Genomic DNA, 16334 nt, shown 5'->3' with positions numbered 1-16334 from the left:
ACTCTAAATTCATATTTTAAAAAAGGACAATGAAAGTGTAATAACTTTTCAACGTTTTAGAATTTCTGAATCTTAATTAAGCAAGAGATTATGGCTACACAGTGGACCACTGATAAGTTATTTCCACCTTTCGATCCTATACACTTGATTTTTTTAATGAGGCTTTCTGGTACTGTACTGCTACGTAGATCAGTTCTTGATTTCGAAGAATGTTCAGGGTACGATAGGGACTCTTATCAGCACAATGCGAGATTCAAGTTTAGGATTGTAGCTCTAATCCTCAGTTCAAGCAAGTTTTTCAGTGACAATTTTATTAATACCATTATCGAGATTTAACTGAAATATTCTAAATAAGTAGCAAAGTTAATGCCCTCACCCCTTTAAAATATTTATACTTTTTGGAATTTTCCCGGGCAAATGAGAATTCATTGCATATTTCTGCCTTCTTATCATATTGGATGAACAAAGCAAACTGAGTATCTGAGAATGATTATAAGGCTTAAATTTAATTGTTGGTTCAGGTGACATTATGAACTTCAATAATAGTTTCTAACGGACATCTGAGACATGTCATAACAGTGCGGCCTTGAACGAGTTCTGGGAAATAAACACACTCACACATTCTCTCAAATGCTCACACACACACAGTCTCACACTTAGACACACACTCAATTTGTCACGCACACAGAATTTGATTAGGTCAGAAGGAAAAGACTCATCAGTTTTCCATTACTCGCACTCATGGTGAATGTTAATAGTCAGTGTGTCCCACATCCACATTGAAGAATTACTAACTGTTATGTGACCACCAGCTTACACTGATAATCAAAAGTTGCTTTTCAGGAAATATGGTCATTATTTATTAGAATTATTAAACACACTAAATGAGCTAAGCTCATGTGAGTAATGCAGAAACTGGTGTGTGTTGATGTGCATTAATGTGGGTGTATGATTTTCATCCAATCCTAGTCTATTCTTGACAAAACAATGTGGTGCTCCTTAAAGTATGCAATCATACATGAGATGTAAGCTTCCAACACTATGTTGCCTCAATGTTAGATTAAATGAATGATGACCTTGATATAATGTCAGCAGCTCTGTAGGTGATTGGTGGAACCTGCAAAACCTCAAGCGTTTTTCACAGGAAGCCAACCCCAGTGATAAATGACAATGTCGTCAGTTTGCAGTTCACCGTTCCATTTTTGGAACTGTTGGAAATTGCTCAATGCTGAACAGCAATCATGTGAGAAGGCCATTAACAGGCAGACATTACGTCATTTAGCGAAGCATGCAAAGTCATGGAGCCAAACGTGTGTTTACACTGGAGCAGTTGTGGTATCTTCTGGTCTATTTTACTTCTGTGGCAGTTTTACATCTATTGTGAGCTTCTTATTTTCCAGGTTTATTTCAGACCATTGTGGAGTCAGAATTTAAGAACAATTTAAAAGATGCCAATGTATTGGAATTTTCACTGTAAATGCACAGTTTAAAGGCTCATATAGCTGGGCTGCAGCAACAAGAGTGTACAACTAATTAATTGCTTTTTACTAGTTGAACCAGTTCCAACAATAGTCGATTGACCAGGCAGAAAACAAAGCATTGGTAATCACAAAAATTATACTATGTTAAATTAAATGCCTGTAACATGATGTAATAAAACTAAGTACCACATTTATATTATATAGGATGGATTCAGCCTGGGCAGTTGCCCCATGATGTTGTATTTTTTTTTAATCCTAAAAAACACAATTTAAAAAAAAAATTAACAAGTCAAAAACAAGGAAACAATTGTTCACCAATTTCTAAGTGATCAGAACGGTGGTTATTCCCAATCATGTCAAGCACATGGCAGCTGGCTGTGATGTTAAATAGGTTGCCACTGAAATGAGCTAGTCTGTTTCCCATAAGCATTGTAACCAAGGTAGGCAAGAGACTTAGCACCTGCGGAGTCAGGGGTTCAACAGGAAACATTTCTGGATAAGAAATAATATATATTTTAACTGTAATCATCCTGCGTCAAAAAAGGCGCCTTGGAAATAAGGACACATTTATAACCAGTGGCTGTATTGCAAAAGCTTCAGTCAATCTCTCTGAAGTAAAGAAGGGTGGGGTGAGGAGCGTGGGCAATTCAGATTTATTCCAATTCAAGTTGTCAGGGTGACTTAAAAAAAACCAATTAAATAAATATTCCATAAAGCTTCATTACTGCGAGATTTAATTTCATAACAGATCCTGCAGCATAATCTGTATTCCAGTTTGTTTTAAGGGTTTTCTTTTACTGTACATCCAGAAGTATTTCAAAGTAACGACTTTACTTCCTCGAAAAGAAGGCAGCTAGGCGCTGTTTTTTAATTGGAAGGACATGGAAATCCTGTGAGCTCATTTTCTTTAATTTTATGCCTCTATTTTTATTGTTCTTTTTGCTGTCTCTGAGCTCGAGTTGGGATTTGACATCGTAACATTGTAAAACAGATTCCTGTGATAAATCTGTCTTGTAAGAAAAGTTTTTTGTAGATACTCCAACGACAGTTTTGATTTTGCCACAGAGGATAGCCGGACCGGCATCTTTTACAGACACAATGACCTTTGCAGTGTCCGTGCTGCTCAGGGAGTCAGGGTTAGTGGCAGCTCGCGGGTCAGTCCTCAGTCTAGTGTAGTTGGGATCGACCAGCCACTTATGCTGGCTGGAAAACTCACAGCTGTTAGGCGCGCCATGCACCACAGCCTCTACTTTCTGTGCACCCAACAGTGGCACGGTGTTGGACCAGGATTCGCTCGAATGAGACAGCGGTTCACTCAATAAATTGCCTGGCAGGTTAGAAGATCCATTACCTGGAAGATTTGGACTTTCTTTCATTTTCTTAGGGGTTGCAACTGATAAATCCAGCACACCATCCTGTTCAATCTGTTGATAAAAGAACTCATTTTTCTTTACCACAGACATCCTCTTCAAAGAAAGATCAAGCGCCTCTGTCTCCGTGTTGAATTTATAGTTGGCATTCTGATAATCTTGCACTCCTTGGTGTTGGATACAGTCTAAGATTTTTTGTTCTTCTCTCTCATTTGAGGTTTGGGTGCTTCTGCTTGTGGTGCTGCCACTGTGGGTAGTTCGTCTGTGCATGTCTGTGAATCTGTTTGGATCTGGATCCTTGGCCACGGGAATGGGAATAGGGATGGGAATGGGTATTGGGACTGGGAGGGGAACTATTACTGGATAAGGAACAAGAAGTGTGGCAGGCGGAACTAATGGAGAAAACAGTCCACTACAGTTCTGGTGTGGTGCAGAGGAGAAAGCGCTGGACATGTTTTCGGGGTTTGGTTGGACATTTGGGACTGGTGGCACTGAGCTATGCGAAGGGAAAAAGTCCTGGAGGACTGTAGCAAAGCCCGGGATCTGAAGAGGAGGTGGTATATCATAGTCCTGTGCTTGATTGAAAGGCTTCTGGCCCAGTGGCTGGGACTGAATGCAAGGGCCAGCTGTGCCCTGCATAATGTGGTTCTGGACAGAGTTCACAGGGCTTGCTGTAGGTGAAGCAAGCAGCAGCGGAGAATTTAAATGCTGAATCAAATGTTGCTCCAGTAACAGAGACAGTGGCACTGCGCCTTGATTAGTCATTACCCATGGTGCATTGCCACTCGCAGGTATCTGGGATGCTGAACTCCCAGCCACTTGCAAATGGATTGGTAGGACCATAGGACTGTCTCCTAAACAGATTGGTTGCAGTACTGTGGCAGCCACTTTGAGTGACACTCCATTTGGTGGGTCTGTTTGTGGTGTCATAATAGAAGATGCCGGAACAGCGACTAAGGGGGAAAGTGTTTTTTTCATGAGACCTGTAGGATTGATATTCCACGCTTCTGCTGTGATGAGCTGAGCCACTCCATTTTCCAGTTTACTGTTTGCAATTGTCGGGGATGGAGAGTCTGTCACATCCATGGGCAGGTTAGATTGAGCCTCTTTGTAAAATCGATCCATTTTATGCTGGTTCAAGCATTTTGTGCTACAGAACTGAAGCTTGCTCTCACTGTCACTGGTGTCCACGTAGTCTTTGGTGAGGTGGCTGTGTTTGCACCAGTCACAGACCTGCAAGTTAATTAAAGAGTATCTTTATTAGTGCCCAAAATCTTTGCAAGCTGCATCAGCCACTGTGGCTTGCTGTAGAGGTAACACAATTCATAGATTCATAGAATCCCTGCAGTGCAGAAGGAGGCCATTCAGCTCATCAAGTCTGCACCGACCATCCGAAAGAGAACCCTACCTAGGTCCACCCATCGCCCTATCCCCAAAACCCAACCTAACTGTTGGACACTAGGGGGTAATTTAGCATGGCCAATCCACCTAACCTGTATGACTATATGTATATTTTATGGTAAATGAAGGGTTAACAATTTAATGCAATGGCATCCAACCAGAAGATGATGCTCAAGAGCATACACATAGATCACGTGATATTCTTGATTCGGGGAGTAGGAGTTTAGGCGGGTTAAAGAGTAGTCTTGTTTTCAGAGGTTCTGTAGATAGAATCATAGTCTTAGTTTATTTGTTGTATTTATATCTTAGTAAGTAATTTGAATCTCTTTAGTTGTAGTGTTAATAAATTAGCTTTGTTAAAAAACTTAGTTTGAGAGCCGACTCTTTGGGGGGATAGATGTGTGTGAATGTTGCGGGGGGGGTGCTTTTTGTTATTTGTTTATATTAACATGCGGGCTGCTGTTTGGGGTTTGGTGGGAAGATGGGATTGCCGCTGTTGATATGGGGATTGACATTGCATTTGTTAATGATTATTGTTTACTCTTGGTGTGTCTAAATTTGGGAGAAAATGTGAAAAAGGAGAATAAAAATTTTTTTTTTTTTTAAAACATCGCTTGATGTTCTTTGTAAGACACTACACTTTGAAGCCATCCTCATTCATAAAGAACATCAAACCTGCACAACCGGAGCACCGGGAGGAAACCCACACAGACACGGGGAGAATGTGCAAACTCCGCAGTTACGCAAAACCCCTGGCATGTGAGACAGTAGTGCTAACCGTTGTGCCAATTGTATGGTACAAAACAGTAAATCCTCAACTGCTTAGGATAACATTCCCAAGTTATTTTGGAAGGCTTTTGAAACAATGATATTTCTTCATTTCCTTCTCTGTTTTGGCCTACCAATGTAGTGCACCAACGTGGCCAAATGACAGGGCACAGCAACCACTCACAGCTCCCCACCATTGTTTTCTGTGAAGCTAACCCAGAATATCTTAACAGTTCGACTATGAGATAAATCTAACGTCAAACTCAGGAGAAAGCTCTTTTCCCAGAGATTGGTTCCAATGTGAAACTCATTATCAGACGAGATGGCTACAGCAAATCACACAGATTAAGAGAAAATTAGATAAACACATGAGGGAGCAAGGAATAGAAAGCTATGATGGTAGAGTGAGATAAATTGGGCTGGAAGGGGGATAGTGTCTCGCAATATGCACCAGTAGGGTCAAATGACCGTTCTCTGGGCTGCGCAGTCTATGCAATGTAATACTTTTCATCCCTTCCTATGGTGAAGCAAAGTCTAAGGTTAGGAACTTTACCATCTGGGAAATAATAGAAATGAATATGAATCTAACCACTCTGCACCACATGTCATTCGGGGCCCATCCATCTGTTGACTGATGGGTAGATGTATTAGCTGCTATGCCACTGGCAAATACAAAATAGGATGGTCCCAGCTTCAACCCTGCCATGGGCCAAGCTTGACCCACTCCGCAGCCATAAAGCACTGTGGGGTGGATTAATGAGTTTGGAGTGAAGCCCCCCCACCCCGAACGGAGCGAGCGCCTCGGAGCGCGGACCTGTAAGCCGGCCCGACTGAGCAACCCCCCCCCACCGGAACGGAGCGAGCGCTCCAGAGCGCGGACCTGCAAGCCGGCCTGACCGAGCAACCACCACGAGACAGCTGGTGGAACAAAGAGGGACTCCCAACCCGATCAGAAATCTCTCTCTCTCCCGACTCTGGTGAATGAGGAGGGGAAAAGGAAAAGAAGAACTGCCCTCCCTTTTTCAAAAACAATCAAAGACTTTGGAAAGAAAACCTTTAAAGCGAGGGGGGAAAACATTTCTTCTTTTTGTTTTTTTTTCTTTTTTCTCCCACTTTTTAAAAAAAACTTACCTGAAAAAAATGCCAGAAGGGAGCCAAAGCAGAGAGAGAAGGGGCCCCAAAAGCAAACGGGATGACCCTATGCGAGCCCGTTCAGACGAGCCAACCGTCACACGGAGCGGGGGAACCAAAGCCACGCTGCAACAAAAAGACCCGGTCAGACAGGAGTAGCTAAACTGCACCGGTACCAAGACAGGGAAACAATCCGGCACTGGGCCAGGAAAAACAGGACTTGCAAATGGGAAGGACTCTTCATTAGAATTTATGAGGACATTGGGGCAGACTTCGCCAGGAGACAGGCCGAATTCAACAGAGCGAAAGGAGCACTTCACAAGTGCAATGTGCGTTTTGGTATGCTGCACCCAGCGAAACTCTGGGTCACATACCAAAAAAGAGAGTATTTCTTCACAGCCCCCGCCGAGGCGAACAAGTTTATCGAGGAATACGGGCTGGAAAACAACAGCGAGGGTAGAAATACGGGGCCCCTGCCGAGGGGCAACAGCACGCCGACGGAGGAGGGGAGAGAGGCGAGCGCACCCTGAGCAAAGAGCAAACCACTACCTGAGGGATCGCCACAGGTGGGAGACCAGGCCCCAGCACGAGGGAATGAGAGCAGCAGAGAAGGGAGAGCGAGCGAGGAGAGCGCAGGGAAGGATGGGGGAAGAGCAGGCAGAAAACGCAGAGGCTGGGCAAAGGAGAAGCGAGACAGAAACTCCCGGGGGGGGGGGGGGGGGGGTCACCGCACTTGCAAAAAAGCTAGCGATGGGGACATGTAACAAAGCAGGGCCGCAGCACGCCCCCAACAAGGGGGAAGGAAGGCGCCAGGCGGGGGGGACACACACCACTCAACAGAGGCAGGAGAGCAAACGGGGATAGGAACAGGGGAAAGAGGGACAAAGGAGGGATATACGGGAGAGGGGGAGGAAAGGGAGGGACCAGGGGGGAGGGAGCACAGTAAGGGAGGGACCCGGGGGGTGGGGAACACAGGGATGGAGGGACAAACAAGGCTAGAAAAGGAACAACAATGGGGCTACAAAGTGCCACAACCGAGGGCTCAGAACAAGGAATCGCTGCAAGCATCCACCCAGTACGGTCTCTGGGCCCCAGAGTGCAGGGGACTACCCGCGTGGCAGTCGCATAGCGGGCGGCCATGTCGGGTGCCCCCTGGACGAAAGGAAACCCCGGAGCGCAGGGGCCCGACCGCATGGAGAGAGCAGCGACAGCGGCCACTCTGGACGGCCCCCTATCAAGGGGGAACCCCGGAGGGCAGGGGCGCGTCCATCAGGTAAGTATGGTTAATCCCACAGGAGCGAGGGGACAGAAGCCCCCCACCAGGATAGTCACCTGGAACGTAAGGGAACTCAACAGCCCAGTGAAAAGATCCAGAGTCCTCACCCACTTAAGAAACATGAAGGCCGACATAATCTTCCTCCAAGAGACACACCTGAGAGAGCAGGACCGACTGCGGGTAAGAAAGGGCTGGGTGAGACAGACCTACCATTCCTGCTACGGGACGAGGGCCATGGGGGTGGCAATACTGATCAGCAATTGGCAATGTTTAAGGCGACAACGATGGTTACGGACCCAGGGGGACGGTACGTCATGGTCAGCGGGGCCCTGGCTGGGGCACCGGTAATACTAGTTAATGTGTACGCACCCAACTGGGACGACATGAGCTTCGTCAAGAAGGCCATGGCAGAAATCCCGGACATAGCGACGCACCGACTAATCATGGGGGGGAGGGGGGACTTCAACTGTGGACAGGATCCAACGACTGACAGATCAAACCCCAAAACAGGGAAAACCTCAAGCATGGCAAGGGAACTCAGTTACTTTATGGAACAGATGGGAGTGGTGGACCCCTGGAGGTTCACCCACCCAGGGGAGAAGGTGTTCTCCTTCTCCCAGTACACAACGTATACACCAGAATTGACTTCTTTGCGGTGGGGAAAACGGTGCTTCCGGAGATAGACAAAGTGGGATACTCCGCAATGGTGATATCAGACCACGCTCCACATTACATGGACGTGAGGCTGGAGATGGGCACGGCCCAACGCCCCACATGGAGGTTGGACGCTGCCCTGCTAGTGGACAAGGCCTTTAACGAAAGGTTATCATGGGCCATAACAGAGTACACGGAGAACAGCCAGAACAGGAGGTCTCACCCTCCACCTTCTGGGAAGCGCTAAAGGTCGTACTAAGAGGGGAAATCATCGCTTTCAAAGCGTGAAGAGATAGGGAGGAAAGGGCGGCTAGGCAGCAGCTGGTCGCCTCCATACTGGAGGTAGACCGCAAATACTCCGAGGCCCCGACTGTGGAGCTCCTAGCGGAGATGAAAGAGTTACAAAGGAACTTTGACCTGCTCTCCACCAGGAAAGCAGTGCACCAACTCTGCCAGGCACGTGGGATCCTATACGAACACGGAGACAAAGCCAGCCACCTGTTGGCACACCAGCTGAGAAAGCAGGCAGCCACCAGAGAAATTGCGCAAATCAGGGATACCAGAGGCTCATTAGAAACAGAACCAGAAAAGATTAACAAAGCCTTCAGGGCCTTTTACCAAGGGCTGTACACCTCAGAGCCCCCAAGGGGGGAGTCCGGGATGAAATGGTTCCTTGATGGACTGGACATACCAGTCGTGGTGGAGGGCAGAAAATGGGTCCTGGAAGCACGACTAGCGCTGGGAAAGATCATGGACAGCATTAGCTCCATGCAGGTGTAGAAGGCACTGGGACCAGACGGGTTCCCGGCGGACTTCTACAAAAAATTTGCGACAGCACTGGCCCCGCACCTGCGGGAGATGTTCACAGACTCGCTGGCCAAGGGCACACTGCCACCCACGCTAACACAGGCCTCAATCTCGCTGATACCTAAGAAGGACAAAGACCCAACGGAATGTGTGTCATACAGACCCATCTCACTGCTGAACGCAGATGCCAAAATACTGGCCAAGGTACTAGCCAAGAGGCTAGAAGACTGCGTGCCAGAGGTGGTCGCAGAGGACCAGACGGGCTTTGATAAGGTAGACAGCTTACCTCGAACATTAGGCGCCTGCTGAACGTGATAATGACCCCCTCCAGGGAGAGAACACCAGAGGTGATCGTCTCCCTAGACGCAGAAAAGGCCTTCGACAGAGTCAAATGGAAATACCTCATAGAGGTACTGGAGCGGTTCGGGCTTGGAACAGGATTCACCTCCTGGGTAAAACTCCTATACAGCGCTCCCATGGTGAGCGTACGGACAAACAACACCAAATCCCGATACTTCCAGCTGCACAGGGGCACCAGACAAGGATGCCCACTGTCCCCGCTGCTGTTCGCTCTAGCAATCGAGCCACTAACATTCACGCTCAGAGAAGCAAAAAGCTGGAGGGGGATCCAAAGGGGCGGCAGAGAGCACAGAGTCTCACTCTATGCAGATGACCTGCTCCTCTACATTTCGGAGCCACAAAGCAGCATGGACGGAATCATTGCGCTCCTGAAAGAATTTGGCGCCTTCTCGGGCTACAAACTCAACATGAGCAAAAGCGAGATCTTCCCGGTACATCCACAAGTAGGTGGGGCAGCCCTAACGGGAATGCCGCTTAAACAAGCCCGACACAAATTCCGCTACCTGGGGATCCAAATAGCCCATGACTGGAAAGGGATCCACAAATGGAACCTCACCAGTCTGACGGAGGAAGTAAAAAAGGACCTGCAAAGATGGAACACACTCCCACTCTCCCTCGCGGGGAGAGTCCAGATGATCAAAATGAACGTGCTGCCCAGGTACCTCTTCCTATTCAGATCCATCCTGATCTACATCGGCCATTTACAAGGCCTTTTTCAAAGCACGAGACAAACTAATCATGGCGTTCGTGGGGGGTGGGGGCGGGGGAGGGGAGGGGGGTGGGGGGGAAGGAATGCTAGGATCCCAAAGAAAGACTTACAAAAAACAAAATCCAGGGGGGCGGGCTAGCCCTCCCACACCTACAATTCTACCACTGGGCGGCGACGGCCGAGCGAATAAGGGGATGGATCAAGGAGCCAGAAGCCGAATGGGTGCGCGCGGAGGAGGCCTCCTGCAGGGGGTCCTCCTTCTGGGCCCTCGCCACGGTGGCACTCCCATCCCCACCCAAAAAACACTCCAGCAGCCCGGTGGTAATAGCCACCCTCTAGTCTTAGAACCAACTATGGCAGCAATTTGGCCTGACCAAATTGTCGGGTAAAGTTCCCATCTGCAACAACCATAGGTTCACGCCAGCGCTGACTGACGCCACCTTCAAAAGGTGGGGACAGGTCAGATGGACACTGACAGTCAGGGACCTATACACCGACGGCAGGATCGCAACACTGGGTGAACTGACAGAGAAATTCCAGTTAGCCAGGGGGAACGAGCTAAGGTACCTGCAACTAAAAAACACCCTACGAAAGGAAACAAGGGCATACCCACAACCACCACGACAGACACTACTGGAAGAGTTACTGGACGCAAGCATACTAGATAAAGGAAACTGTAGTGACATGTATGACCGACTGGTAGAAGGGGCCGACACCGTACTGGACGCAACAAGAATGAAGTAGGAGGAGGACCTGGGGATCGAAATAGGGTGGGGACTCTGGAGCGAAGCACTGCATAGGGTCAACTCCACCTCCACGTGCACAAGGCTCAGCCTGACACAACTAAAAGTGGTACATAGAGCCCACTTAACAAGAACCCGTATGAGTAGGTTCTTCCCGGAGGTGGAGGATAGATGTGAACGGTGCCAAGGAGGCCCGGCCAACCACGCCCACATGTTCTGGTCTTGCCCCAGACTTGTGGAGTACTGGACAGCCTTCTTCGAGGCAATGTCCAAAGTGTTAGGGGTGAGGATGGAGCCATGCCCGAAAGTGGCGGTCTTCGGGGTGTCAGACCAGCCAGATCTATTCCTGGGGAGGAGGGCGGATGCCCTTGCCGTTGCCTCCCTGATCGGCCGCCGTAGAATTCTGTTCGGCTGGCGGTCAGCAGCACCACCCAAAGCTGCAGACTGGCTGTCTGACCTCTCAGAATCGCTCCAAATGGAGAAAATCAAATTCGCCATCCGAGGGTCAGACGACGGCTTCCACAGAACGTGGGAGCCATTCACCCAATTGTTCCGGGACCTGTTTGTGGCCAACAAACAAGTAGAAGAATAGCCAGGTAGCCAAGAATCAGGGGAAAGTAGCCAAAGCATGAAAGGGAGAGATAGACCGAGAGAGGGGGGGGGGGGGACAGCTAAATCTAAGAGGAAGGAAAGGTGAACCACAGGGGGGGGAGGGGGGGCAGAAGTGGGGGAAGTGGGGGGGTAGAGGTAGAGGGAAGAGACAGGGAACAATAGAGGAGAGCCAGGGAGGGGGAGGAGGGAGGCAGGGAAACGTTAACAAACTTGGCATCCACAGGAGCAGAGAGAACAGGGAAGACGGGAGGGCTGCAGACTTTGCGGGGCAAATTAAAATGTCAGCAGCAGCAGCGATCCACGGGGGGGGCTCCGTTGGGGGGGGGGGGAGACTGAGGCATGGGGGGGGTAACGTCTAGTTAATTGCTATTGTATATTCTCTTTCTGTACTATGTTAATGTTCACTCTATGTTGTGTTACGATTATTACTATTTATTATGAAAAATTTTGCAAATCATTTAATAAAAATATATATTTTTTTCAAAAATGAGGTTGGAGTGGCAAATGCATCCCTCATTGTTGGGGGAGATCCTGCTTTCTGGAGCTGCTGGCCAATCGAACTGGCCGGCAGCTCTGTCAGAGCCAGAAAGGCATCCATGGCAGCTGCTGGGACTGCTGCTGAATAGAGGAGACCAAGGCCTCGGATCCCTGGAACTGGTCAGCCTTGGGTTTGGAGGGCATGGGTGCATTAGGGAGAGGGGTAGTGTGGGGGGGGGGGGGGGGGGGGGGGGGGGGAGGGGGAACAGGAAAAAGGGGAGGGTTTGTCCTGTGATCAGCAGAGGCCACATGTCAAGCTGATAATGTCTTGGAGGACCTATACACCTTTGAAGTGGTTCATTTTTAAGCATGGGTTATATTTTTTCCTCTAAGCTGTATATGATGTTGTGCATTGTTGGCTACCTCCACAATTTGAATCCACATTTGAGGGTGTCTGACTGTGATGGGGCAAGTGCTATTGAGACCGCTGAGTCTCTTTTTCTCTCATCCTTGCATTTGAGCTAGTTGGGCAAGCTGCTTCTGTCACCTTGCATTTAAAGGTGCATTTCTGTGTAATCTGCTCAAATCAAAAATGGCGTAGACGATTTGGACTGCCAAGGTCAAGGCTTTATCCAAGGGTAAATCAACATTCTCTATGAGGAGGCGTTCCCTCATTCATGGAGTTGAAATCTTTTTAGGAAGTTGGTCATGAATTAGCTCATTAGTTAGTGTGCCAAATTTACCTGTTGAAGCCAACTGCCACAATGGGTTCACCATTTCCCTGCCATCTCTGGCAAAATGTATATTGTTTGATCACACACTTCTCTTTGGCCTGAAGTATTTTTAAGCACGCTTACTGCTGTATCATTTGTAGATGTGTCTTTTGTGTGCTGCTTGAATAGTCGCTGGCCTTCAGCCCCGAGGCAATGGATGACCATCACTTTCTCACAGGTCGCTCAAGTCCATCGATACCACAGCATCGGTGGATCTCCCAGTAAAGAAAGGAAGGTTCAGGAGCCAATAAGCTTAAACTATTCTCCATCATTGCCACCAGATATTGTGGTTTGTGCCTCAGAAGTATGAAGAGATGACTCTTAGCAGGTTCTATGTGTGAACAAGACTTCATTACAAACGCTCTTAAAGTGTCTGCTACCTCAAGCTTTCAGCTTAGTTTCTGTTTTACTCACCACACCCCAGCTTGATTCACAGCACAGTGACCATTCAGCATTAAACATTCATTCTTACTACTACCAGGGCACCAGGGTGTACCATTTGCAAGATATACTGCAGCATCTTATCAAGGTTTCTTTGACAGTACCTCTCAAATCCACGATCTCTACGACCTGGAAGGATAAGTGCTGCAGGTATATGGGAACACCATCCAAATTCCCTTCCAAGTCACAACTACATCATGCCGTTCCTTCATTGTCACTGGGTTAAATACTTGGTGCATTCCTAACAGCACTGTGAGTGTACCTACGCCACATCCACTGCAACAGTTCAAGAAGGTAGCTCACCAACACGTTCTCAAGGACAATGCGGGTTAGGCATTAAGTGTTGGGCTTGCAAGCAGCGCTTAAATCCCATGAATAAAGAAAAAAAAGATCATTATCATCAAACCCAGTGGCATGTAATTAAAATTAAAACATTTTGATAATTGTTCATGTGTTTTGAAAATAGAAGTCCCAACTTCAGTTTTCATTTGTGGGAATTAGGGACTTTTATTGTTAAAAGATGGTCTCAAAACTAAGTGGAGTTACCGGTACGTTCACTTATTTAAGCAAACATTCTCTCCTCTCAACCCCAAGTATAGATTTCTTGTCAGCGTTTGCCTGTATTCATCAGTGAAGTGAGTCAATCTGAGCTGAAAATGTCTCCAAGACAACAACAAATATTTACAGGGTGATTTTAACATAATGAAACATGTCAAGGCATTTCACAGGAGATTATAAAGTAAAATTATAAAGATTGATTATAACATTAAAAAATCAAAATTATTAAGTAAATTTAGATGCTGAACTACAGACAGTGATATTAAATAGACGGCCAAGTACTAGCTCAAAGAGGTAGGCTTAACGGAGCATCTTTAAAAAAAGGCAGGGGGTTTAGCGAGGGAATTCCACAGCTTAGGGCGTAGGAAGCTGATGGTACAGCCACCAATGGCGGAGTGAGGGAAAGCTCGAGAGGGCAAAATTAGATGATTCATATATCTGGGAGAGTTGTGTGGCTGGAAGAGATTATGCAGAGGTGGAGGAGCAAGGTCAATTTGAAAGGAAGGATGAAAATTTTAAAATCGAGACAGTGTTGACCCATGTAGGTCAGTGAACACAGGGCAGATAGGGGAATGGGATATGGTGTGAGTAGCATTTGGGAAGCAGACTTTTGGACGACGTTGGATGAGTATAACAATGTGGGAGGCTGTCCTTGAGTGATTTAAGATATCATTAGTTAACAACTGGCTAACTACAGATATTAGTTAGTAGAGTGTCTTTGTCTTGAAGTATATGACTATTGTCCAGATACACTATGACCGGTAACTTCCGAACTCTGGGACGTCGTAACTGGGAGGTTCCCCAAAGGTGTGCTGGGGACCACCAACCCCCACCTCCACCCCAACCCAGAAGTCCCAAGGTAAGGATAGTCCAGCAACGTCCTAGGAAGTTCACATTTCCATTGGGTAATTGCCCTGCAACGGGAATCATTTGAAAGTGTGATTTAAATTGCAAACTTTGCATGGTTCTGACTGTCTTACCCGAACAGTTACCCAGGTGAATTTCCTTCACCACCACCCCCCCCCCCCCCACCACCCCCACCCCCCACAACCAACTGACCCACAACACCTCACGGGACCCCGCACACTTGCAACCCCCTGACCTCCCTCATTGACCACCCTCCTCCCTAACTGACCACATATCCCTTCCCACACTGATCACCCAACCCTCACCCTCCAGCAGACTGACCACCTAACCCCCACCCCTTACTCCCCCTACTGACCACCCGATGCCACCCTCCCATGTCCAACCAAACCCCATCCCACCCACTAATCCTACACACTTATCTCACAAACCTACCTTCCTCCTCCGGGATTCTCTAAGTGGCTGGATCTTTTAACTTACCTGCTGTACAGTAGCTAGTGCTGTAAAAAAAGGGATGTGATTTCCTTTCTTGCGACTATTCTGCCCTTGAAATAAAGCCTCAGGAACCCACTTCACTCGATGGTTCTCATCTGGCTTGAATCAGGAGGTCGAGCAAGAAAAGAGCAGCTGGATGGTAACGGTAAGAAACTAGGCACCGACTGGCAATCTGGCCCTGACTGCCACTCCATGGATGTTCGGAGACGATACTTCCAGGTTTGGTGTCATTTGCACATTTTGAAATTGTGCCCTATATTGTTGTTTCTCTTGCTGGTCCCAGTGGTGTATAAGGCAGACTTTCATCAGTTCCCATAGCGAGATTTTACCTGGAACAGGTCGCTAGCCTGCGGCCAGAGGCTTGTAGCTTGAGGGGCGTCACTCCATATCACGTATGGCTGTCCATGGCCCTCCTCCACTCTTACTGACTGCCATTGGCATGTTGGAAAGATTTTGAAGGTTGGTACTCAAATGTTTGGCCATGTTATGTACACACCTCCCTTGGTCATCAAGTCCTAGAGTGGGACTCGAACCTGGAGCTTCTGATTCAGCAGTAGGGATGCTACTCACTGGGCCACAGGACCTCGTGTGTCCAATGTGCTAAACAGATACATCACGAAAGAGATTAGGACAAGTTAGAAAAGCTTACTGCAAAATATGGGCTTTAAAGAAGGAGAGTAGTGAAGAGGCCAAAGAGTATTAGAGAGGGCATTCCAAAGAGTAAGACATACAAAGAGGTATTCATGGCCAACCGTCAGAGACAGAGCAAGTCTAGTAGAAAACTGCTAGCAAGTTCCTATCTACCAGCAGCAGCAGTTGACAGCTGTGTGGTGTGAATCCCCAAAAAGCAAAGCAAATAGAAACAGCTAAAACGGACAAAAATCCATCTTTTATTTATGTGAAATGGAGTTGATTATATCAAGACTCCATTGTGCAACCCTACTTTGAAATTAAATGCTTGGCTGTCAGTCAACAGTAACTAGGGCACAAAGAAAATTGAAAGCAAGTGAACATTTATACTTGCCTAATGGGTTTGAGCTCTGCTAAACTCCCTCAAAGTGCTAAAGTTACTTATATTCAGATCTTATCATATTTATAATGTTATTTTACAGTCCAAGCACGAACATGTAAAATGACGGCTTTGATGTGTTTGTAATCAGTAGGTTGTGCCACTGAATTAATGTGCTGTAGTTTCTTTGTAAATTACTTGCTGCTTCACTCATCTTAAAATGCCACATTATTTTGGTTGCTTCCAGGCCGCCATTAATCTCGTCCTGTGACCTGTATATAAGACTGGCTATCCTATTTTCCTTTCCTGTAGAGGAACATCTGGCCTCCACTAACCTCCTGAACATCAGAAAAAGCTTTGGAAAATATTTAATTAGGAACTCGTTAACAAGAAAAACTTTCCCAC

The 16334-nt window shown here is 47.3% G+C and overlaps 1 protein-coding gene across 9 annotated transcripts in view; it reads right to left on the bottom strand.

Moving 5' to 3' along the window:
* Window positions 1–486: 486 nt before the first annotated feature.
* The window catches only part of LOC140428103 (retinoic acid-induced protein 2-like), a 123419-nt gene continuing 107571 nt past the window's right edge, over window positions 487–16334 (bottom strand). For all 9 annotated transcript variants that reach the window (XM_072514164.1, XM_072514167.1, XM_072514163.1 and 6 more), the window contains one exon: window positions 487–4084. In XM_072514164.1, the coding sequence (XP_072370265.1) occupies window positions 2312–4084 (1773 nt within the window). In that variant the 3' untranslated portion in view covers window positions 487–2311. The remainder of the gene's footprint in view (window positions 4085–16334) is intronic.

The sequence above is a fragment of the Scyliorhinus torazame genome, chromosome 8 (assembly GCF_047496885.1).
Source record: "Scyliorhinus torazame isolate Kashiwa2021f chromosome 8, sScyTor2.1, whole genome shotgun sequence".
Lineage (NCBI taxonomy): Eukaryota > Metazoa > Chordata > Chondrichthyes > Carcharhiniformes > Scyliorhinidae > Scyliorhinus > Scyliorhinus torazame.
This window is presented reverse-complemented; position numbering and strand designations above follow the sequence as displayed.